This window comes from Notamacropus eugenii, chromosome 2 (genome assembly GCF_028372415.1).
Source record: "Notamacropus eugenii isolate mMacEug1 chromosome 2, mMacEug1.pri_v2, whole genome shotgun sequence".
NCBI classification, from domain to species: Eukaryota; Metazoa; Chordata; class Mammalia; order Diprotodontia; family Macropodidae; genus Notamacropus; species Notamacropus eugenii.
In genome coordinates this window covers 496,047,104-496,070,248 of record NC_092873.1, presented here as the reverse complement: position 1 = coordinate 496,070,248, position 23,145 = coordinate 496,047,104, and the positions used below count along the sequence as shown (strand labels likewise).

General features: G+C 39.1%; 1 protein-coding gene across 2 annotated transcripts; it reads right to left on the bottom strand.

The window, feature by feature from the left end:
- Positions 1-1,144: 1,144 nt before the first annotated feature.
- Positions 1,145-23,081, bottom strand: LOC140529919 (calcium-activated chloride channel regulator 1-like). 2 transcript variants are annotated; one of them, XM_072648962.1, is made up of 5 exons: positions 17,249-23,081; positions 11,538-11,754; positions 10,586-10,847; positions 7,855-7,964; positions 1,145-3,425 (listed from the first exon to the last, which is right to left on the bottom strand). In XM_072648962.1, exons 2-5 carry the CDS (start codon positions 11,676-11,678, stop codon positions 3,417-3,419), a joined length of 522 nt encoding a protein of 173 aa, XP_072505063.1. In that variant the 5' UTR covers positions 11,679-11,754; positions 17,249-23,081; the 3' UTR covers positions 1,145-3,416. The 2 variants fall into 2 exon arrangements, with proteins under 2 accessions (XP_072505063.1, XP_072505062.1); XM_072648961.1 differs by lacking the exon at positions 17,249-23,081 and adding an exon at positions 15,318-16,461.
- Between the last annotated feature and the right edge of the window lie 64 nt (positions 23,082-23,145).

Below are 23,145 nucleotides of genomic sequence, written 5' to 3'. Positions count from 1 at the left end.
AGTTGTAAACACATTTTTGTCCCTAATAGGCCATATGTGTATCTTACCTCTGCCTTTACTTCTCTTTGAGTAGAGTTTGCATCCACTCAGCAAAGAAAAGGGGAACTGTGAAATTTTTCAAAATTCTTCCATTCAGCAAATCTCTATGAAGCACCTATATGAGTCATGGCCCTAGACAGTGAGAATACAATGATGAAAAATCCTTGCTTTTGGGTTGTCAACGAATTTTACATCATGGATTATACATCCTGGATCTGGATTTTGATCCATACTAGTGTAACCATGAGCAAATCCCCTGATCCTTCTGAGCAACTCTAAAAAATATCCTGTTAATCGGTAAAAAGGGAGTTTCTGCACTGAAATTGAGCCTGGCAGAATTAATGTTTCTCATGAAATGAAATGATTTCTATAGTCTCAGCCCTGAAACAAAGCCTCCTAAAACAAACAACACCTAAAAAAGTAATAATAACAACAAATCCTGAAAACAAAAATAAGTTCTTATCTTAATTTGCTTGCTTTTCTAAGTCAATAGTCTCTAAAGCCTAAGTTAATTTCACATTCCTTGGTCAGCTACTTTTGGCCATTCCCAGAGGTGTCCTCCATGACTCCATGGTTCTGAGCTGAGCAGCTGTAGATTTAGAAGGAGTTCAGGCACACTGATCCTAGGTGCTGTATTCTGTCTATGTGCTGGCCCTCTTTGACCCTTTTTCAAGCAGAGTAAAAGTAATATTTAGTTATGAGAGGATATCATTGAGTTGAGTTTTCTGTTTAATATAAGTTTTACCCCTGCTCACTGTGCTCCATTAGGAACACTTACATGTAAAGAAATGTCATGGCATTTGTTATAGAATAGAGCTTCTTTCCTTCTTTTATTCCTCTGTTAAGTTGATATCCTGTTGAAAAAAGTTTTTGGATGAACGATTCACAGAACCTCTGAGTTGGAAGGGACTACAGAGGTAATCTAACCCAAACATAAAAAGGGGAGCCCTTCTGCAACTTGTCTGAGGGTGGTTTATCTAAGCCGTTTTCTGAAGACCTCTAATGAAGGGAAAGCCACAATCTCTCCAGGCAGCCCACTTAACAGAATCAAGCTCAGATAGTAAGGAATCTTGTAGACTTACATATTGACTTAGAAAACCACAAATTGATATTACCTGTGTTTTATTGTATTTTTGTTTGTTTTGTTAAACATTTCTCAATTACATTTTAATTTGGTTCAGATTGCAATGCGGAGTTTTGCTAAGTGCATGTGGCTGAAGGGTGGAGTTTGACACTTCTGGCCCACTGACTCTTGAGTTCTCTCCATTTGTTAGGAAAAGAAATAGGTTAGTAAATTGGACACAAGTTGGGTCTTAGAGTTGGGAAGACCTGGCTTCAGGTCCTACTTCTGACTTAGTAGCTGACTGATGATTGGTGATCACTTAATCTTTCTGTGTGCCAGGCAGTCTTTAAGGACCTTCTATATTGACTGTGAGTTCCCACAATAATAAAATGTGAGAGAAGAAATGGCAGGGAATTTTCCCTTCAACCTGAAATTGCCCCTTCCCTTAAAAAAAAATCTTTATCACACATATAAAGTGTTATTTTTCTGACCTTTTCTTTTCATATAGTTTTATCTGTGGCTATTAAGTTTTTTTTTAACTAAGGAAAGGAAAACTGAAAAACAATAAGCAATCAGAACACTAGGTCATATGTCAGTGAGTCAGAATTAGAAGCTAAATCTTTCAATTCAAAGTCTGAGTCAGCTGCCAGTCAGTGCTACTGCTTCCCACCCTGATCATTGAAGTACCACATTCATCCCTTGAATTTTCATAATATTACTGTGTTATAGATCAGAAGAGCAGGGACTCTTCAGGGCGAAGTAATTTGTCACAGATAAGGAAGGGTGTTGGCTTGGTATTGAAGCCAAGTGGTATCAAAATTAGTGGAGGATTTATCACCAGGAAGGGAAAAAAGAAGCACAAACTGTTCTATGTACTTGGGTGAGGGTAGGGTTAGGGCTAGGAGAGAAGAATGTAATAACCAATACTCAGTTTACACTTAAAAATTCATAGGTCCAGACCAAAGAGTCTAAGAGCAGGGGGTCATGCTATTTAGAGGTGGAAGGTGTTCAAGAGATTAACTATGCAAGTCTTATTTTCTATATGTAAAATGGTGATGATGAGGATGATAGCCCTTATCTTGCATTTATCTGAATGAGAAAAATCATCTAATAAAAATTTACTATGTGTCCAGCATTGTAATAAGAGCTAAGGATAGCAGTGATTATTACTAGTAGCAGTTTCTGTTGATTTAGCTATTTTTTTCTTTTGTTCATTAAAAGGGTCATTCCCTGACTACTTCTTAAAGAGGCCTGTTCACTCAGTGAGCATTACCTCCCTCTAAGTGAGTACCTGAAAAGATTAGCCTAGCAAGGCCAAGGTCTCCCATTGCATCCTGGGCCATCTGCAGTCATCCTGATGAATATCTGGCCATTGGACCCATATGGCTGAGGAGAAGAAAGGGAGGTTGGTGACTTTGCACAGCCCTCCTTCCCTCAAAACAAAGTCAAGTGTAAGTCATGTCATCATTTCTCTGATGTCATGGTCTTAGAAAATGTAGGTCAAACACAAGGATCCCAGTACAAAAAGCCAGAGAACTTGCCCCCAAGCTGCTTACATTGAAATAGGGAAAGACAACAAATAAAGGGGAAGGGAGTCCAAGATGAGCTGCCTTTGACACTCTGGGAAGACATAGGAATGATGCCACATGGCTCTTAGTCACACATTCTTTCCAGTAAAGTTGTTACTGATTACATTACTGTTCAGAGAATTAGAGGTGAAAAGGGATAACGTTAAAGATACTGTGAGAGATTGGGGTGGTAGACCTGGGTTGGTGTAAATATGGTGAACTCTCACTAGGCCAGAGCAGGAGCGGGAGCAGGAACTAAAATGCAGAGCCAGGTGAAGGATGGATCCCAGCAGCATGGCATGAAGATGGTGGAAGTGCTGAGTGATGCTAGAAAATGTCAATATAACAAGTAATGATGTCAGGTATAGGGCAGTTAAGTAAATATCCTCCATCACAAAATAAAGACTTGAAAACACAAAAGTCTCATAAGACAAAAAAGTAAAATGTAAAACGGTAATCCATCACTTCTAATATACTGTACCAGACGTTTGATTCTTAAGACACGAAACTCCTTTTTAAGACTGCTGACCAAGTAGAGCCACACTGTCTTAGGAATTTAACCCTAGATCCCGAGTCAAGCCTGCTTTGGCTTGGACTTTCTTAATCCATTCCATTGTAGTTTCCTCCTGGTGGTGGGAATCTTCTCTTCTGAGAAGGTGTTTTGGAGATTGACTTCTGCTGGGCAACTAGCACCAGGACTTTCAAGCTCTAAACCTCACAAGCCACTGAAATTGGACTCATCCATCTTAGGTCACCTGTGTTCAGGGAAAGAAAGACAATGCAGAAGGGGCAATTAGACACTTGAGAGTCAGTCTCAGGCAAGCATATGCTCACTGCTGTCTCTATACTTGCCAGAGAGATGCTTGGGTGTTCAGGGAGAGCTAACGTCTTTGGCATGAGGGCTGCTGAGCCACCTTTGTATCCACCTGCCACCCAACTCTCATCTGTGGCTCCAAGAAACTGTAGCATGTGCAGTGACCACACTCCAGAATAATCTCAGCAGACAAGCTAAAGTAGGTTGAGGACCAGCAGGCCTCAAATTCATTACTGAATTCGGGAGCTATCTGCTCCAAGCATTTGTTCCAACAGTCATGAAAGCAGCTGAAGCAGGCTCTGTGGAGTGTTTAGAGCTCAGTCAGACACTGAAGATGCCAAGATCTTGAGAGAAGGCCTGGGGATCTTAGCACATTCACTGGGTCTCTTATCCACCCACTGCTTTACTGATTATATTAATAGCAACAGCAGTCAGTTAGCTAGTCAATTAACATTTGCTGTTGTTTCATATTCAACTCTTTGTCACCCCATTTGGTGTTTTTGTAGCATAGATACTGGGTTTGGTAGCATAGATACTGGAGTGGTTTGCCATTCTTGTCTCCAGATCATTTTACAGATGAGGAAACTGAGGCAGGCAGGGTCAAGTAACTTGGATAGGGTCACACTACTGATAGGTGTCTGGGATTTGAACTGTGGAAGAAGAATCTCCCTGACTGAAGTCCTGGTATCCACTGTACCCCCTAAAGCAAACATATGAAGAAGATGCTAAGGTCCTCCACTGTACCCTAGGCCATCAGCAGTTGACTTAACTTTTGTCCCATCACTGGACTTCAGTGACTCTGGAAGAGAGAATGCAACTGCCACCTTTGTGCCACGCTGCCTCTCTTAAATCCTGTTCATGCACATGATATTATTGCTCCTCTTTGAAAATGAAGGATGAACAGCAACATTTTTCAAGGACGTCAGTATCATTCCAGTCTCTTGAGTTTTCAGTCTTATCTTTGATGATTCATTCAACTGAAACTGCTTTCTTCAGAGTTACAGTGGTCTTTTAATTGCAAAATATGATGACAGTTTCTCAGTGTTCATCATTTTTGACATCTTGTCCAAATATGATACCATTGACTACTGTTTTGTCCGGAATATTTTCTCTCTTCAATCCGATGTGCCACAAATGATGCAGATGTTTTGTATAGCAATCTTATTATCCACACACACACACACACACACACACACACACAGACACACACACACACACACACACACACACACACACTCTGGAAATGTCCTGGAAGTATAGCCAGCCCAGAGGAGAAGGGATCCCTCTTCCTAGATAAAGTGCTATATCCTAGAAGAGACTTTTGAGTCTTCACAATGGAAGCACAAAAGATGGCACTAAAGTGGATTTTTGTATCAAATTATCTCACGGCATGGATAGAGATGTTTTCTTTACTTGAGAAAAAGGATGACTCAAAGGAATGGAACTTTTTCCTACATGTTCTTAAAGTAGCTCACTTAGAGGTTGTAGGTTGTTGTTATCTGTGGGCCGCCCCTTGAGTTCTTCTGGTGAATCTTTCAATGTTGACTGAAAGTCACTGACCCATAACTTAGCCATATAAGTAAATGGGTAGATGAATAAAAAGTTGTTTTGTATATTTGGAAATCAGGTCTTGTGACAAACATGGAAAACAGACATAAGAAGCATTTTGGCAACTTCAGAAGAAGACTAACCAATCCAATGAGAAGTATTCATTGGGGCAGGTGTTCATACCAGTCCAGAATCCACTCTTGACTCTCCAGACTTCTGCCATGCTGTAGCAGTCTCTTCAGCCTGGTAGCTCTTTCTACCCCTACAGACTCTTCACCCTGAAATTAGATGCCTCCTGCTGTGTTCCCTTCTTTGACTGTTCAGTTCTTAGAATGTCCATTTTAAGGAAAGTTCGTAGGTCAGCCATGTCTTCATTCTTCTCCTGGCTCCCTTCACTTACTACTTTCTAGACTTTTCCCACCATGCTCTGGGGCAGGTCCCTTCTCCCTTCATCCCCCATACCCACAACATTTCAACTTCCTTTTATGTGTTATCTTCCCCAAAAGAATGTAAACTCCCAGAGGCCAAGGACTATCTTTCTGCTTGTATATGTTCCCAGCACTTATCACAATGCCTGCCACATAGTAGTAGGTATTTCACTTATGCTTATAGACTTGGCATGACTTGTCAGAAATCACCCCAATTCCTTACTCTTTGTATTTCAGCTAAGAAGAAAATATAACTAATGGAAGATGGCACCTTGGTAAATGTATTGTATGTGATATTAGAGTTACTATTTAAGCCCAGAATCCTTGAGTTGAACGGGAGTTATGGAAGCATGGAGAAGAGTAGAAAGGAACAATGGTTTTAAAAGATTATCAGAATTCTCTGTGTGCCTAGCAGACCAGCAGGTACATTACAGTTCCATAAAGAGGAATTAGGATTTACTTCAGGATGAAGGACTTTGTCAGCCCTAGTGAATATCCTCTGAAATCATCCAAAATTTCTGTGGACAAATTAGGGACAAAATAGAGCTTCTTTCTGATTCAAGTGTTTCTTTTCAAGTTAGCACTCCCATACTACTAATAATAGCTCAGGTTTTCTAAAAGTAGGATAGGGACAAAATCCAGACCTGTGATTTCACTGGCATAGAGAGCTCCTGGATCAAGAAACACCTGTACTAATGCAGATTGACACCTGCTCTGCAGCTGGAACGTTCAAGAGTTGTCCAGAGAACTGAGTGGCTCAATGACTTGCTCAGGGTCTCAGAGCCAGTATATGCTAATGGTGAGATTTGAACTCAGGCTCTTCTGGGTTCTGAGACTAGCTCTCTCCACAACTCCATTCTGCCTCCCAAATGTGTGAGATAATCATCACCCATTGTTTGGAAAGTTCAATCCAGTCATGTCTTTCTCAGCAGTGCCATCCAACTGAATGGGAACACCATCCTCCTCAGTCTTGCACTATGCAACCTCTGCAGTTTAGCACTTTTTCATTGTAAATGGTGGTCAAAGAGAATTTAAATGAAATGATAAAACTGTATATAATAGTATGCCATGGGAGGATAAATCTGTTTTGTATAAAGTTAAGAGACAGATTTGGGCTTTGTTTTTAGTGTCTCTGCTGAGACACTCAGAATCTTTTGTGCACTAGAACTTTGGACTGTTGGATGGTTTCAGGAAAGAGGCAATTGCCCCTTCCCTTGGGCCTCTTTCCTGGATTATGAGTGATGGCTCCAGGTCCTTCATGTTAAAAGCAGAATCATTGGGATGATATTTTAGAGACAGAAGAGAACTTAGAGATAACTTAGTTCAGCTCATTATTTTTTAGTTAAGCAAATTGAAACCTAGAGAAATTCTGACTTGAGAAAGTTTCCATGACCAGTTCATGTTAGGTCTAGTCCCAAAGTCTACTGACTTAATAACATATTAATTGTTAATTTTTCATGTACAGTACTTTGACAGGCAGGGATCTGTAGCTGAGAGATTCCTATGCAGGCAGATTGGCCCATTATCTGCATTTTATGGTGTTAGAGAATCGTCAGTGACTTTGACATGTAGACAGGATTTAATACTACATCCTCCTGACTCTGAGAGTGGCTGTTTTCATTCATATACTTGGGGTAGACATCTCCCTAACTCACCAACAGGTTTGAGGTCTTTAGCTACCCTCAACCTGAGTTATCCCTTTTGTTGAGATTGTTTTGCTAAGGTGTGGCCACATCACATGCTACAGTTTCTTGAAGCTGCAGGTAAGAGTTGGATGAGTGGTTGCACACCAAAGCCGAATGAGGAGCCCTAAAAAGGTGTACGCACGTCCTCACACAAGAGAGCTAGTCCTTCTGAACACCCCATACGCCCTAAGGTGATAGTCTCACTGTGGACAGCAATCTCTGTGTCGTCTCTAATACATAATACCGATTACTATTGAAACCTTTGCTTCTGAAAAATGTGATCTGAAAGGTATACCCCTGCCATAGTCCTTTCTTCTCAGAAGAAAAGCAAAGATGTTGAATGTTAGAACACATGGGTTCTAAAATTCGGGATGGGAAATAGGGTGTCATAAGTATATTCTCACCACTCAAAAAAGGTTCTATAGCTTCTTGTTATAGAATGCCCTCCTAACTTTCCTTGTGTTCTAGCCCAGTGTCTGCCCTTCTGATATCGCTTGTAAGAGTTCTTTCGTTGCCACAGTACAATTTTTTTAAGCCTTGGCTTTTTGTGGTCAGTTCATCACATTTTGAAGAGAACAAGTGGAAAAAGAAGATTTTTTTTTTTTAGTAAACAAAACCTTTTGTCAGTCAGTTAATAAGTTGTAATACTGAAGTTAAAGTCTTGGCTCTATTTTCTGAAAATCTTAAGAAAAAATGTGAAAAAACTCACCTTGGCAGTGTTTGGTATTTGGAGGTGTGCCATTTTGAAGTTTGCATCCACTGAAAAAGTATTATACACTTTCCCACTGGCATCTGAGACAGACATTTGGGGTTGTTGTGCTGTCCATGTGACAAGAAATAGAGTGTCATTGCCTACTGTAGGACTTAGGGTGAAAGGTGCTATCTATCTCCAGAGAAAGAACTGGTAGAGCCTGAATGCAGATTAGATACTTTTTCTTTACTTTCTTTATTTTTCTTGGTTTTTGTTTTTTGGTCTGTGTTTTCTTTCAAAGAATGACTTACATGAACATGTGTTTTGCATGACCACACATATGTAACCTATGTCAAATTTCTTGTTTTCTCAATGGGGCAGGGAGGAGGGAGGGAAAGGGAGGAAGAAAGTATATGGAATTCAAAATTAAAAAGAAAGAACGTTATATTTGTTTTTATATTGGGAAAAAATAATATATTGAACAAGAAAAAACAGTAAGTGTCCAGTGCCCTTTTCATTAATCATGCTATTTTTCCATTTGTTTTGTTAAGGTTTCTCAAATATAGAAGTTATGAGCCTGTATCTTCCCTTTTACCAAGAAAGGGTATTAATGATTTCCTGCCAAGAATGCTAATGAACATTAATGTAAATATTTAAAGTGAAGTACTAACAAGGAGATTCCAACAATATATGCTAAAGATCATGTACTATGACTAGATGGGATTTATATCAGGAATGCAGGACTGGTTCAATATTAGGAAAACCATCAGTATAACTGACAATATCAATAAGGAAAGCAACAGAAATTGTATGATTATCTCAACAGATGCAGAAAAAACTTTTGACAAAATATAATACTCATTCCTATTAAAAGCACAGGAAAGTATAGGAATAAATGGAGCTTTTCTTAAAATGATAAGTAGTATTTATTTAAAACCCATCAGTAAGTATCTGTAATTGGTATAAACCAGTTACTTTCCCAGTAAGGTAAGGGGAGAAGCAAGAATACTTATTATCAATATAGAGCTAGAAATGCTAACAATAGCAACAGGAGAAGAAAAAGAAATTAGAATAGTAAGTGAGGAAAAACAATCACTCATTGGAAGTTATATGATAGTATACTAGAGAATCCTACAGAATCAACACAAAGTATTGTTGAAATAATTAACAACTTTAGGAGCACTGAGGGATATTAAATAAACCCACATAAGTCATCAGCATTTCTATATATTACCGAACAAATTCCAGCAGCAAGAGATAGAGAAATTCCATTTAACATAAGTGCAGATAAAATAAAATGCTTGGGGGTCTACCTCTTAAGACCAACTCAGGAACTGTATGAACACAATTACAAAATACTTCATAAAATTAAAATCAGGTCCAAGCAATTAGAGAAATATTAATTGCTCATGGGTAGGATGAGTTAATTAAAATGAAAATTCTGTCTAAATTAATTCACTTATTCAGTGCCATTCCAATCAAGCAGCCAAAAATTATTTCATTGAATTGTAAAAATTAATAAAATTCATCTAGAAGTAGAAAAAGTCAATAATATCAAGGAATTCGATGAAAAAAAATGTGAGCCAAGGTGACCTTACTGTGACTGATCTCAAACCAGATTACAAAGTGGTAATCATCAAAAGAATCTGGTAGTAGTTACAAAATAGAGTACTGGACCAGTAGAATGGATTAGGTACACAAGACACAGTGGTAAGTGACCATAGTAATGTAGTGTTTAATTAAGATAAAGATCCCAGTTTCTAGGATAAGAACTCAATATTTGACAAAAATTTCAGGGAAAACTGGAAAACAATTTGGCAGAAATAATGTGTAGGATGACATCTTAAACCTTGTACCAAGAGAAGGTCAAAATAGGTACATGATTTAGACATAAGAGACAATATCATGAGCAGATTAGGGGACCACAGAAATTTTTACCTGTTAGATCTGTGGGTTACCCTTTGATTTACCAAGTACCACTAGTAGGTCTGTATCCCAAAGAGATCATAAAAAGTGAAAAGTACCTACATGTACAAAAATAATTGTAGCAGCTCTTTGTGTGGTGGCAAAGAATTGGAAATTGAGAGGATGTCCATCAACTGAGGAATGGTTCAGCCAGTTCTGATATATAAATGTACTAAGATACTATTGTGCTATGAAACAATGATGAGAAGGCAGATTTCAGAAAAACCTGAAAAGAATTGCACGTACTGATGCAAGGTGAAGTGCGCAGAAACAGAACACTGTACACATTAACAGCAACAGTGGGTGATGATAACTATGATAGACTTAGCTCCTCTCAGCAATACAGTGATCCAAGAAAATTCCAAAAGATTCATGATGACAAATACTGTCCATATCTGTACAAGGAACTAATGGAGTCTGAGTGCAGATGAAAACATACTATTGTTTTTGTTTTTTTTCCTTATGCAAATTATAATTTTTTGCAAGCACTTCCTTCTCTTACAATATGACTAATATGGAAATTGATTTTACATGATTATATATATCTATATATCACATAACTTGCCATGTTGAAAAGGGTTATCAAATAACTTGCCATCTTGAAAAGGGTTTAGGGTAGGTAGGCAGGGAGGGAGAAAATATGAAACTCAAAATTTTATAAAAAGTAAATGTGAAAAATTGTCTTTACATGTAATTGGAAAAAGTAAAAGACTATTAAAAAAGGAAAAGCATCTTCTTTCTTAAAAGAGAAAGAACCTTGTGGTTATTATCGGGGATAATTTACCTTCACCATTATCCAGAAGTTCCAGAGTCTGTGTTGTCCCATCAGGTAATTCAATGAGGGGTGTTACAGTGGCTTCTATAATAGGCAGAGATCCTTGGCGAATTTCTGTATAAACAATCATTGGATTAGGGAAGGTGCTGGTGTCTTTATTCATTTTAGAATCCACTGCAATGGGGGTTGTGTTAGGATTTTCAGCATGAGATGTTACTGTCAGAGTCAGGGTTTGTGCACTTGACTTAAGGCTGTAAGTCCAAGCTCCAACCTGAAAAATCCAATAGAAATTCATTAAAGCAAAACAGTTTTAAGATCTGCCCTACCTGCCTTCTCTGTTATCCATTATCTATCTTGACCTCTTATTTGATTTATGCAAGTGAAGTTCAAGGAAACTGTCTGCTAGAGAGTTTCTATGACTTTGCTTCTCTATCATATGTGAGTCATTTCAAACCATTTTTCCTTTGAGTGCACCTAGAATACATAATACTAATGACTATTGAAACCTTTGCTTCTGAAGAATGTGATCTGAAAGGTATACCCCTACCATAGTCCTTTCTTCTCAGAAGCAAGGCAAAGATGTTGGATGTTAGAACATATGGGTTCTAAAATTCGAGAAGGGAAAATAGGGTGTCATAAGTATATTCACATTACTGGGAAAAGGTCCTGTAACTTCCTGTTATAGAATGCCCTCCTAACTTTCCTTGTGTTCTAGCCCAGTGTCTGCCCTTCTGATATCGCTTGTAAGAGTTTTTTTGTTGCTACAGTATAATTTTTTTAAGCCTTGGCTTTTTGTGGTCAATTCATCACATTTTGAAGAGAACAAGTGGAAAAAGAAGGTATTTTTTTTAGTAAACAAAACCTATTTTCAGTCAAGAATAGTTAATAAGTTGTAATACTGAAGTTAAAGTCTTGGCTCTATTTTCTGAAAATCTTAAGAAAAAAACGAAAAAAAACTCACCTTGGCAGTGTTTGGTATTTGGAGGTACGCCATTTTGGAGTTTGCCTCCACTGAAAAAGTATTATGCACTTTCCCACTGGGATCTGAGACAGACATTTGAGGTTGCTGTGCTGTCCACATGAGAAGAAATAAGAGTGTCATTGCCTACTGTGCTGTCAACAATAACTGTGCCATTCATCCATTCCCCATCCTTCAGAGTGGCTCCCTTACTCTCAAGCTGTTAAGAAAATATAACAAAACATGTAGTGACGGGGCACAGGAATAAGTGGTCAACTAGTCATATCACTGTTAATCTGAAAGTCATGCCATGGGCAAAAGATTATAAATCACAGAACAGGAACCAGCATGAATTGATACAGGGATTTTCCTTACCTGGAAATTCCCTATAACAATTCGATTAGAGGCACCCTCCCTATCTCTCTGGTTAGTATCCATTAGGAGATAGGACACTCAAGAGAGGAGAAAGATGTTCTGGTTATACAAATGTGCCTGAGCAATATTTCTGGCACAAAGGATATGAAAGTCAGGTCTAGAAAGAGATCCCTTGTTTTTATTCTAAGGTAATGTTCTAATTTTCCTCATTTACGCTCTCCCCCTCACTTCTCTTTCCTACTCAACTTTCCTTCTAAATCAAATTCCCTCTATTATGAGTGCAGCTGTCCTCTAAGCCAAGTTCTCAAGTTCAATTCCTTGATTTAAGTCAGTTTCTCAACAGTGAGGACAGGTAATATTTTTGATGGGTGGAAAAAATATCTGCACCAAAATCACAGAGACTTAGAGCAGTCTATGTCCACAAAGAGCTCACATTCTGATTAGGGGGTGGGAGCAACATTCAGAGAGAAAAACAAAACTGCATACAAGATATACTACAAATGAAAAATAATCTCGAGAGAACGCCTCAGAAAATTCCAAATCAAGATTTCTTTCCATTGAACCACACTGCCCCATTGGTCTATCCTGTCCTGACTCTATCATCCTTTTATTCATCCCAACTAACTCCCTATTCCACCTACAACAAAGGCTCCTCCAGATCTTTTCATCTCTCATTAAAGCTCCCATGGCTCCTTCTGAAATTCTTGCCTCATATTTCACTGAAAAAAATTGAAGTCATTCTCTGGGAGCTCCCTTTTCCCCTTCCTCTTTTTCATTTTGTATCTCCTGTATGCTTTCTACTACTGTCTCTTTTACATCTAAATCTAACATGCCCTGGCTAAATGAAGCTACTCCATTTTGGAGCTCCCACCAAGACGCTAGGCTGTCCTGAGTGGTGGAAAGCCCAGCTGCAGACATGATGATGCTTTACTCTGGCCTTTATTTTTCTTCCATGCTGCCCACTGTTGAGCACCATTATTGCTTCCCTTCCTTCCCGCCATATAGCGCCTCCCAGTCCCCTTCCATTTTGTGTTCTCTGTCATTGTTTTACATTTTAGTATGTCTGATCATGTTGTTTCCCCTAAGGAAAATGTAAGCTTGCTGCAGGTAGGACCCATTTAATTTTTAATTTCTATCTCCAGTGGTTGAGGACAGTTCCTGACACATGAGAAATGCTGAATAAATGTCTGTTGATTGATTATTGATAATAATGATAATAAGGAAAAGCAAAATAGTAAAGAGGGACATGTGCTCTTTTTTTAAAGAACAAATGACTTTGACTTTCATTTTCATCTTCTGATCCCTACGTGGGAAATCTTGCCTCATCAGTCTTTGTTGTTGGGATTTTTCGGTTGAGTCTGATTCTTCACGACCCCATTTTGGGTTTTCTTGGCAAAGCTACTGGAGTGTTTTGCCATATTTTTCTCTAGCTCATTTGACAGATGAGGAAACTGAGGTATAGAGTGTTAAGTGATTTGCCCAATGTCACACAGGTAATGTCTGAGTCCAGACCTGAGCTCACAGAGGAGTCGTTTTGATTCCAAGCCCAGTATTGTATCTACTGCACCAGCTAGCTGTCCTGTTATGGATCTTTGGAAAAGACTTAAATGCTGCCCTGAGGCTTAGATTCTAATGACCTTAAAAGTGCTAAAATATCATGGATTTGTAGAGAAGTGAAAATATAGCTAGAGATTCAGTGGAGAGAACCATTTGGGTGGTCTTTAACGGTCAGGCAGTGGCATGGAAAGAGGAGTAGGTCATGGAAATATGCAAATAGATGGAGTCCACTACTGAGAGTGGTATGCATAAAATTCAGTTTCTTTATCCTCCAAGGCTTTAGATGGCATCATCAGAACTAGACAACTTTTTCAAAGCAAGTTGGGTGAAGAGCTTGTTTCATGTATCAGTTGGACAGTTAGAGCATCATGTGAATTAACATCATGATGTCCACTGTTTTCTTAAAAAAAAATTAACCAAGTCTGGACAGCCAGTAAAAATGCTCACAGTCTAGAGGCTGCTAGGTGGCACATGAGATATAGCCCTAGACTTGTAGTCAGAAAAACCTGAATTCAAATTTGACCTCCAATACTTATTAGCCATGTGATCTAGAGCAAGTCACTTTACCACTGCCTGCCTCAGTTTCTGAATCTGTAAAATAGGGGTAATAGTAGCACCTACTTCCCGGGTTGTTGTAAAGATTAAATGAGATAATATTTGCACATTTGTGTCTGGAACATAGTTGGTGCTTATTAAAATATGTATATATACATATACACCACCTAAAGTAGGATTACATTCCCAGGAGTCACATAATTGGCACAGGTTAGTGACAAATCACTAGTACAAGGAATTGTTTCTGATTATTTTGTTATTCCTAGGAGGGGTAAAGAGGAAGAAGCTTATGAAGCTCAGAGGAGACATGATATGTTGGAAAGAGTCTGGTTCTTCTCATCTGCAAAAGGAAGAGACTGGAGGCCTCTGAAGTCTCTTCTACTTCTAACTCTGTACTCCTGTGCTCCCTATCACCTGCTTCTCTCTGCTTCTGCTCCTGAGCAATGGAGAACCGGGACACAAAGCCCTGAGACAGTGTTTCCCCTAGGAGTGCATGCCACATGCACTTCAAACAGACCTTTGGATGCTTATTGCATTTACTTTTTCTTGATTCTCTAGCACATCCCCCACAACATCTGTTCCTACCATTTCCCTAACTCTTTGAGACCCCAGCTTCAACTTCTGTCCCTTCCTCCCTCCCCACCTACCCCCAATGAGAAGGTAAGCAATTCAGTATAGGTTATAACTGTGTAGTCATGCAAAACACTTCCATAACAGTCATGTTATGAAAGACTAACTCTGTCTCCTTCCATCCTATCCTGCTTCCCATTTATTCCATTCTCTCTTTTGATCCTGTTCCTCTTCTAAAGTGTTTACTTCTAATTACCCCCTCCTCCCATTTGCCCTTCCTTCTATCATCCCCCTATCCCCTCTTAACCTTCTTCCTCCGACTTTCCTGTAGTGCAAGATAGATTTTCCTACCAAATTGAGTGTGTATGTTATTCCCTCCTTAAGTCAAGTGCGATGAGACTAAGATTCGCTCTTTCCCTCTCACCTCACCCCTCTTCCCCTCCATTGAAAAAGCTTTTTCTTGCGTCTTTATGTGAGAGATTATTTACCCCATTTTATTTCTCCCATTCTCCTCTGATTATATTACTCTCACCCATTAATTTTATTATTTTAGATATCATCCCTTCACATTCAACTTACCCTGTGCCCTCTGTCTATATGTATATAATCCCTCCAACTACCCAAATACTGAGAAAAATCTCAAGAGTAACAAATATTATCTTTCCATGTAGGAATGTCAACAGTTCAACTTTAGTAAGTCCCTTATGATTTCTCTTCCCTGTTTACCTTTTCATTCTTTTCTTAATTCTTGTGTCTGAAAGTCAAATTTTCTGTTCAGCTCCGGTCTTTCCATCAATAATGTTTGAAAGTCCTCTATTTCACTGAATGACCATTTCTTCCCCTGAAGTATTACACTCAGTTTTGCTGGGTAGATGATTCTTGGTTTTAATCCTAGCTCTTTTGACTTCTGGAATATCATATTCCAAGCTCTTCCATCCCTTCAAGTAGAAGCTGCTAGGTCTTGTGTTATTCTGATTCTGTTTCCACAGTACTGGAATTGTTTCTTTCTGGCTACTTGTAATATTTTCTCTTTGACCTGGGAGCTCTGGAATTTGGCTACAATATTCTTAGGAATTTTCCTTTTGGAATCTCTTGCAGGAGGTGATGAATGGATTCTTTCAATATCTATTTTACCCTCTGGTTCTAGAATATGGGACAGTTTTCCTCAATAATTTCTTGAAAGATGATGTCAAGGGTCTTTTTTTAATCATGGCTTTCAGGTAGTCCAATAACTTTTAAATTACCTCTCCTGGATTTCCAGGTCAGTTGTTTTTTCTGGTCTATGAGGAACCCCAGGCACTCTCTTCTGCCCTGAAACTGTGAGTAGGAATCCCTCTCCACAGCCACAACCAGCTCCATATCACCAATGCTCCTCCCTCACCACAGGACCTCCACTCAGGGCTGAGTTCCAGATCAGCCAGATTCCTCCAGTGCGCACATTTTTTAGGCTGAGGGCTCCAAAAGTGTCTGCTGCTGCCCTGGGACTGGGGTCAGACCATGCTCCCTTCTCACCCAAGTGAAAGAGTTTTTCATACTGATCTTTGAAGCTGTCTTTGGCATTTTTGGGTTCAGCAATCTGGGAACCATGGTTGTTACCTGTAATTTCCCACCCTGAAGCCTGCTCCAGTCCTGTCCATGCTGTGCTGTGTGGCCAAGTCTGTGTTGTGCTCCACTCCACGCCTGGTACAATAGAACTTTCCTGTCGGCTTTCCAAGCTTCTTGGACTGGAAATCTCTTTCACTCTGTCATTTTTTTTTTCTTCTGCTGCTCTAGAATTTCTTAAGAGTCATTTTTTACAGGTATTTTGTAGGCCATGTCAGGAAGAGTTAGAGGAGGTCTGTCCTTCTACTCTGCAATCTTGGCTCTGCTCCCCTCCCCCTTCCCCCCCTCGCCCCCACACTTCTGCTTTGGGTTCAAGGACATGGAAAAGTCATGAGATGGTGAAGAAATTGGATGAGCTCAGCCTGCACGTGATTGTGCTTACAGCCTTTAAATATCTTGACCCTCAGTTGAGTAAACAGAGTTGCCTTACATCCTGCCTCCTGCCTCATTCATTGCTTCTGAGAACAGAGGGTCTTGCTGGTCAAGACCCTCTATCCAAGGAGTTCCTAGGTGAAAGGAATCCTACAACTGGTGCCCAACGTGGGGCTCAAAGAAGACACCCTTGTACCTTGTGAGGCCCCTCGTCAATTGTACGAGGGAAGACAGTTCTGGAAGAGCACAACTGTACGAATCACGGGAGAAAGAAATCAGCTCATGGATCGTGAGTCTCCAGGAACAACCTGAAGGGCTAAGTATCCTTCAGTGATGTAAGAAAAAGTTTCTTATCATGGGGCTGACAGCTTCTGTCACAGAAGTATCTGATATGGATATTTTTGTGCGGATCATATATAAGATCCTTAAGAAGCAAGGCTGCTCAGTGCAGCTTAAAAAAAAAAAAACATAAGACAATTTATAGAAACAGTACAAGTGACATCCCCCTGGGTCAGCCAGAGACCTCCAGTAATGTTGGAGGCTTGGATAATAGTAGGGGAGCAATTGACAGAATATGACCTCTTCAACCACAGGAACGTTGATCCAGGGACCTTTTTTATGTATAATCTTATAAAGATGGGGTTAGAGGAAGAACAGGGAGGAAGTAATTGGCAACCTCGTACCTTTTTGCTGAGACAGAGTCAAGGTAACTGGAAGACTTGAACCACACTTTCCTTTCACTCTCACTCGAGTTTCATTCAGGCACTAGCAACTCATTTCAGCAGGCTTACTGGGAGGTGTGTTAGTGTTCTGGAGATAGCAAAAGCATCTCTGAAGCCCCAGAAACAGGGGACAAACACAATTCAAGGAAAAGATCAAGACTCTGTATAAAGGCAATTTTTGTTGTAAATACTTCACCAGTTGTAGATATCTCACCAGGCTGAATTGAGCTGGCTAGCAGTCTCGAGGCCAGTTGGCTGAATTGAGATGGCTAGCAGTCTCAAGGCCAGTTGAACAAAAAGCAGCTTTAACACAAGGACATTTGGCGTAAGGAAAGTAAAGATGAGAGAAGCACGTTCCAGCAGTAAAGATAGAGTCCATACCCCTTTAGATTGTAAATAATTAAAGAAATTACCTAATTATGGACCAGGTAGTATTTACATTCAATCCCCCTAGACAGCATTGCTCAGACAGCCCTATGTCCCACTGATTGGTGCTATATAGCTAAACCAGTCTTGAAGGACAAGATTACTTAGTTTGGAAATCTGAATATGTGAAAGATGTTTGGAACACAGTGAAAGAAAGCAAGCCAAAGGTCTAATTTGCGCATAGGATTTTTGACACTCCTTCCTCAGTTTTTGGATTTTTTATTATCTGTATATGTGTTCTATCTTTATATGTTCTGTGTGCATGTGTTTGTGTGTTAATACGGCCAGTGCTATTGCGCTGGTTGGAATGCAGTTATCTCTTTCCCTCCCCCTCTGTCTCTCTGTCTCTCTCTGATGTCTGCAGCATCAGGGAAGAGAATGGGATAGAGAAAGAGAGAAACATATCTTATATTATTTAGTTTATATGACTGCTAAAATCAGTTTCAGGTCAGAAACATTTTAGAAAGAAATAATGTATATGCAGTTTTAAAAGGGGCTGTAATCAAAGCTCACCAGGAGAACAATGTAGGTACTACCTTAAGGGTAAACATAACAGTTTTGGAAATTGTTGGAAAGTTGTTGGTAAAATTCTCTCTCTAGTTCTACCTTCTAATCCTGCCCAGGTTGTGAAGGTGGGGAGAAAGACAAGAAATCGGGGCAACCTTCCCTTCATATTACAGAGGCAAACTGACTAGCGTTTAAATTATCTCATGCTTCACCAAAAAGAGAAAAGTTTTTCTTTAATGGGAAACAACCAAATGGTAATTATTTTAAGTGAATGATGTCACTCCTAACTGGATGTTTAAGACAGGTTAGCGTTCGTTATATTATTTGGCATGAAGGCAAATTGGGAATATGAAAAAAGACACCTCAAAAATAAAGCTTTGAACTCCACAGTAGAAAGGAGGGGACTAGGTGCCACTGGATCAGTCGTCCTGACTCCAGCCATTGAGCTAGGACTGCAGTGAATACTTAGGACAGTTAAAAACATTTTAGTAGATTCTGTTAACTCCTCAACCCTGGAGTAGAGCAAGGGAAGAGAGTGCTAAAATATAGTAGGAATTTAAGTCATCCTCCCTGGGAGTAGGGGATGGATCAGGGCAGTATGAGATCACAAGCCAACTAGCCTCCGTGTTTAGTAATCCTAGTCTTCTATTAATAATTTTTATATTGGAAATATAAACAATGGGACCTAAAGTACAATTTTGGGTTACTGTTTTATTTCCAAATTGTAATCAAATTCTCTTCTAGTGTAAAAATTGAGTGACCGTGGTAATTCAGAAATGGTGTTAGAAAAAGCAATACTAAATCTGAATTTTGTTGACACAAAACATGTTGGGAAAATTGTGTAAAACAAGGTATGTTATTCTAAATTTTATCAGTCCTGCAACCTTGTCTTATGTTTTGTAATTGCCATTTAGAAAACCAGATATTTTCATCCTTGGCTGTTAAAGAAGTTATGGCTAAAACAATTTGACTATGATTTATAAAAGTTGTAAGTAAAATTGTTAACTAAATTTTTGGAGTTACTGATTTAATGCTAAAACCTAACATTGTCAAGGGCTCGTTGTGTGTGGCAAGAAAGCAATTGAGTAAAAACTTTATTTAGACTGGTTCTGCACATTCAGAATAGTCCTCCTGTATGTTTGGGGGTTGGCAGGCATGGGATCTGTGCCAATTCCCTTTATTTTGTAAAGCTGCTAAGGACCCTGGAAACCATACATGTGAGCAAGATCTTCAGTAGTATGGAAGAAATTTGTTTGCCTTATATAATTCATACAAAATGAATGGGACTTGCTCCAAAGGTGTTATAGGTAGAAAGGATTTTTAACAATTGGCTTTTACAGGAGGACAATTTGAGAAAAAAAAATGTTAAATAGAATCCTTTAAGTATGTGAGTACTGGTAAATGTTTATTGCTTGTTGCAACTCTAAGCTATGATTGGTGAAACTTTCCCTGTAAGGTACTTGGGACCATAGCTATTTTTTGGGTATAGTTGCTTGCATTAAATCAGTATCTGAGAGAACTGCCACAAGTTATCCAGAGGGAATGTGTTCCTGCACTCTACTCAATTCTTACATTAACCCTTGACTATTTGTTTCATCTAGCCAATGAAATTAATGGTGCTGCAGAAATGGATTTGATGCTTGATAAGATGGCTCAAAATATTATTGATTTCTTTAAAGAGCTTAATCCCACCTCTTGGGCAGAAAAGATACTCTCCACCATCGTTTCTAGTTTTCTTGTTTTGTTATTGCTATTGTGCCTTTTACCCTTTATTTTAAAAATGTTTTTCAAGGCTCTAAGCAGTGCAGTGACCAATGTACACCATGCTATGTGGAAAGCCCACTTTACCAAAAACATGATGAGGGAATTATAGGAGGCCAGGAACTCTTGGATGCCATTGTAGGACTGCACTTAAGGTGCCTGGAACTGATGGTGCCTGAGGCATGCCCACCGCCCTTGTTTTTCTTCCTGGAGTTTAGGGGAAGTGGGTGACCACGAGCTGGACATGGGGCACTGCATGATTGGAGAATTTCACTCTTATCTGAATTCAAACAAAATCAAGGATGTTTTATCCTGTCATTTTTGGTATGTCACATGTCCCTATGTTTTCCTTCTACAGCAAATTTCTATGATCAATAGCAAGTGACTGGAAAAATATGTGAGCCCTTTTGTGCTGGGAAAACTAATATTATTTTTATCTGAAATTAGAACATGTTCAGAAATTTATGTAAATTACTTAAGACTCACTTTAAGATGTTCCCATTGTTTAAAAGGATTTTAAAAGCAGTAGTGTTTTTCTGTAATCAGTCTCTTACTGTTACCACCATGAGATTCCATTACTCATTTATACTAAAGCATTTTGTAGTATCTAGGAATTCTGTTATAAATCAGAATTTGGTTTGTTTGAATACTTTAGGAATTCTTATTACTTGAGGACATTGTTGTACCAACTAAATTTTAATGAGTTTTACTTTTAAGAGGTTTATTCTTGTTTCAAAGTGAAAAGGGCACTATCATTATAAAAAGTTTCAACTAATTTTCTTTATAAATATTTAGTGACTCTCAAAATCAGGATAAAATTTAAACTGTTTTAAAGGAAGAATATATATTTCTGGAAGAAATATTTCCAACCAAAGCACCTAAAATTTTCATTTTTGAGATAATGTATTGCTAAAATTAATATGTAATGATCTATGAAGCAGAAAAGATTTTGCTGTTTTGATAAGCAACAGTCGAAATTCATGTGTGAATGTATTCACAACTTCATTTCTACAAGTTTTTCTTCCAGAATGAATATTATCTAGAAAAAGATAAACAAGCCTGTGAAACATCGATTAAAATCTATTCAGCTGCGAATTCATGGTAGGAACCTCTTTTTTTTAAGGCAATACAGCTATGCTAGTGAAGAGTAATAACTTGTGAGCTATCCTGTCTATGGTAGAAAGATTGAGGAAGGTGAAGTGGTCTGAATGATGGGTTCAAAGTATTTGGATATATAAAAGGTGTGCCTGAAACTTTGGAAAGCAGATAGGAAGTTGGGGCAAATGGGGGTCATCAAAGCCCCTCCTATCCCCAGATAGTTGCTCTGGGTACTTTTGTGCCAGTCTCAGAGGGTTTAAGTATGTCAAGAAAGTCTGGGGAAGTATTTTCAGAAGACAGAAAAATGATGTAACTACCATTTTTAACTCCTTCTGGTCATTTTTTGGCCTTTGTCTGCTTAACCTCCTTGCCAGCTTTGTCTCCTCCAGGTTTAGTGTCTTCCACTTTGAAGATGACTGTTCTGGCTGTATATGACCCACTGTGCATGACCCATCACCCTCTGGACCTGGTGTCACACTAGCTGCAGACGTCTCCAATGTCGGGACCCTGTGAGGCAGGGATAGCTCTATGTCCACGCTCAGCAGGAGGCAATTGCAGAAACCAAGACCTTTGTCCCTTACCCCAAAAGATCTGGGTTTCATTTATTTAAAAAGAGGGGAATGATGAGGTGTTTGGATGCATATACTTGCGTCCTAATGCTAAAGTTACATTTAAAAATCATATTTCTCAGGCTGTTTCTCCCTCAAGGACACGGCCTGCCCTACCAACAACCATTATCTCCCTTCTTCCTGTAGCAGTCAGTTTACACCTATAGAACACAAGTGCCAGCTATGTGCTGAACTGACTATGTACTGGGTCGTAGTGACATTTACTATTCACTGACTAATTATGTATCCTAGACTCAGACATATCTATACTCTCAATTTTTATACTCTCAATTTTTTTTGAATGTCACCCTAGATATTAGTTCTCTTTATATTATGATGGAACAAATAGAAGATAGCCCCCAGCTTGGTATTGACTGCACTTCTCTATCAGGATCCCAGCTCATTAGGCCACCGCTCCTTCCATGCAAAAACCAAACAATAGATTGGGTAGACACACCACCAAGGGATACGAAGGAAGGGCATATACAATAAATGGTATAAATTGAGCAGAGGGTTTGAGCTCAAATCCAAAATTAATCTACAAGTGTATAAAGAACTCAGTGTCCTAAAAGATACCATCCAGGCCATAGGAGATGATCTGGACATCCTAAAAGCACGATTAGCTATGAAGTGCGATTATAGATATATCTTCTTTTGTATAACCCCAGGGAAGTATATAGTAGTAATTATAACTGGACAACTATCAGAAATCACCTCAATGGAATATGGGAAAACAATTCAGTGGCATTGGATATTGATATGCTCCTTAAATTAGCCATAGAAATTAATAAGGCTGAGAAAGAAGAGCTGAATCCACATATGACAGCTGAAGAAATATGGAAGTGGTTCAGAAATGTAAATCCCCTTGAATCACTTGTCTGTTAGGTCATGTCCATGATACCCTTGCTTATAAGAGTTTTCTTACTGCTGCTTTGTGGGCTTCCCATTGTGAGTTTTGTCTATTCCGAGATGACTTTCTTTCATACCCAACTTCATTATCTACATTTACAAAAAAAAAAGGGGGGGGGAAGATGTAGAGGGCTAAGGAGAGTGTGAGTCCTGTGATCAAGTCCATAGCTGAGGCAAAGCCTGTTCCCATGGGAGTTATGCTTTCTCAAACCCTGGCAAAAGCTCTCCATGACCCTGGAAACTGATGTTCCTGCAGATACTGCAGAAAAGTTGCAGTTGGTTCTGAGAACTCAGGAACTAGCTTCAGGAGCAAGGTGAGCTTTCTTACTTGCTTCTGGTGCAAGGACGTGGGTAAGTCATGACATGATGAAGTAGTGGGGTGAACTCAGCCTGCATGTGATTGTGGTTACAACCTTTGAAGACCGTGATTCTTAGTTGAATAAATGGAGTTGCCTTACATCCTGCCTCCTCCTCATTCATTACTTCTGAGAACGGAGGGTCTTGCTGGTCAAGAGCCCCTACCCAAGAAGTTTCTAGGTGAAAGGAATC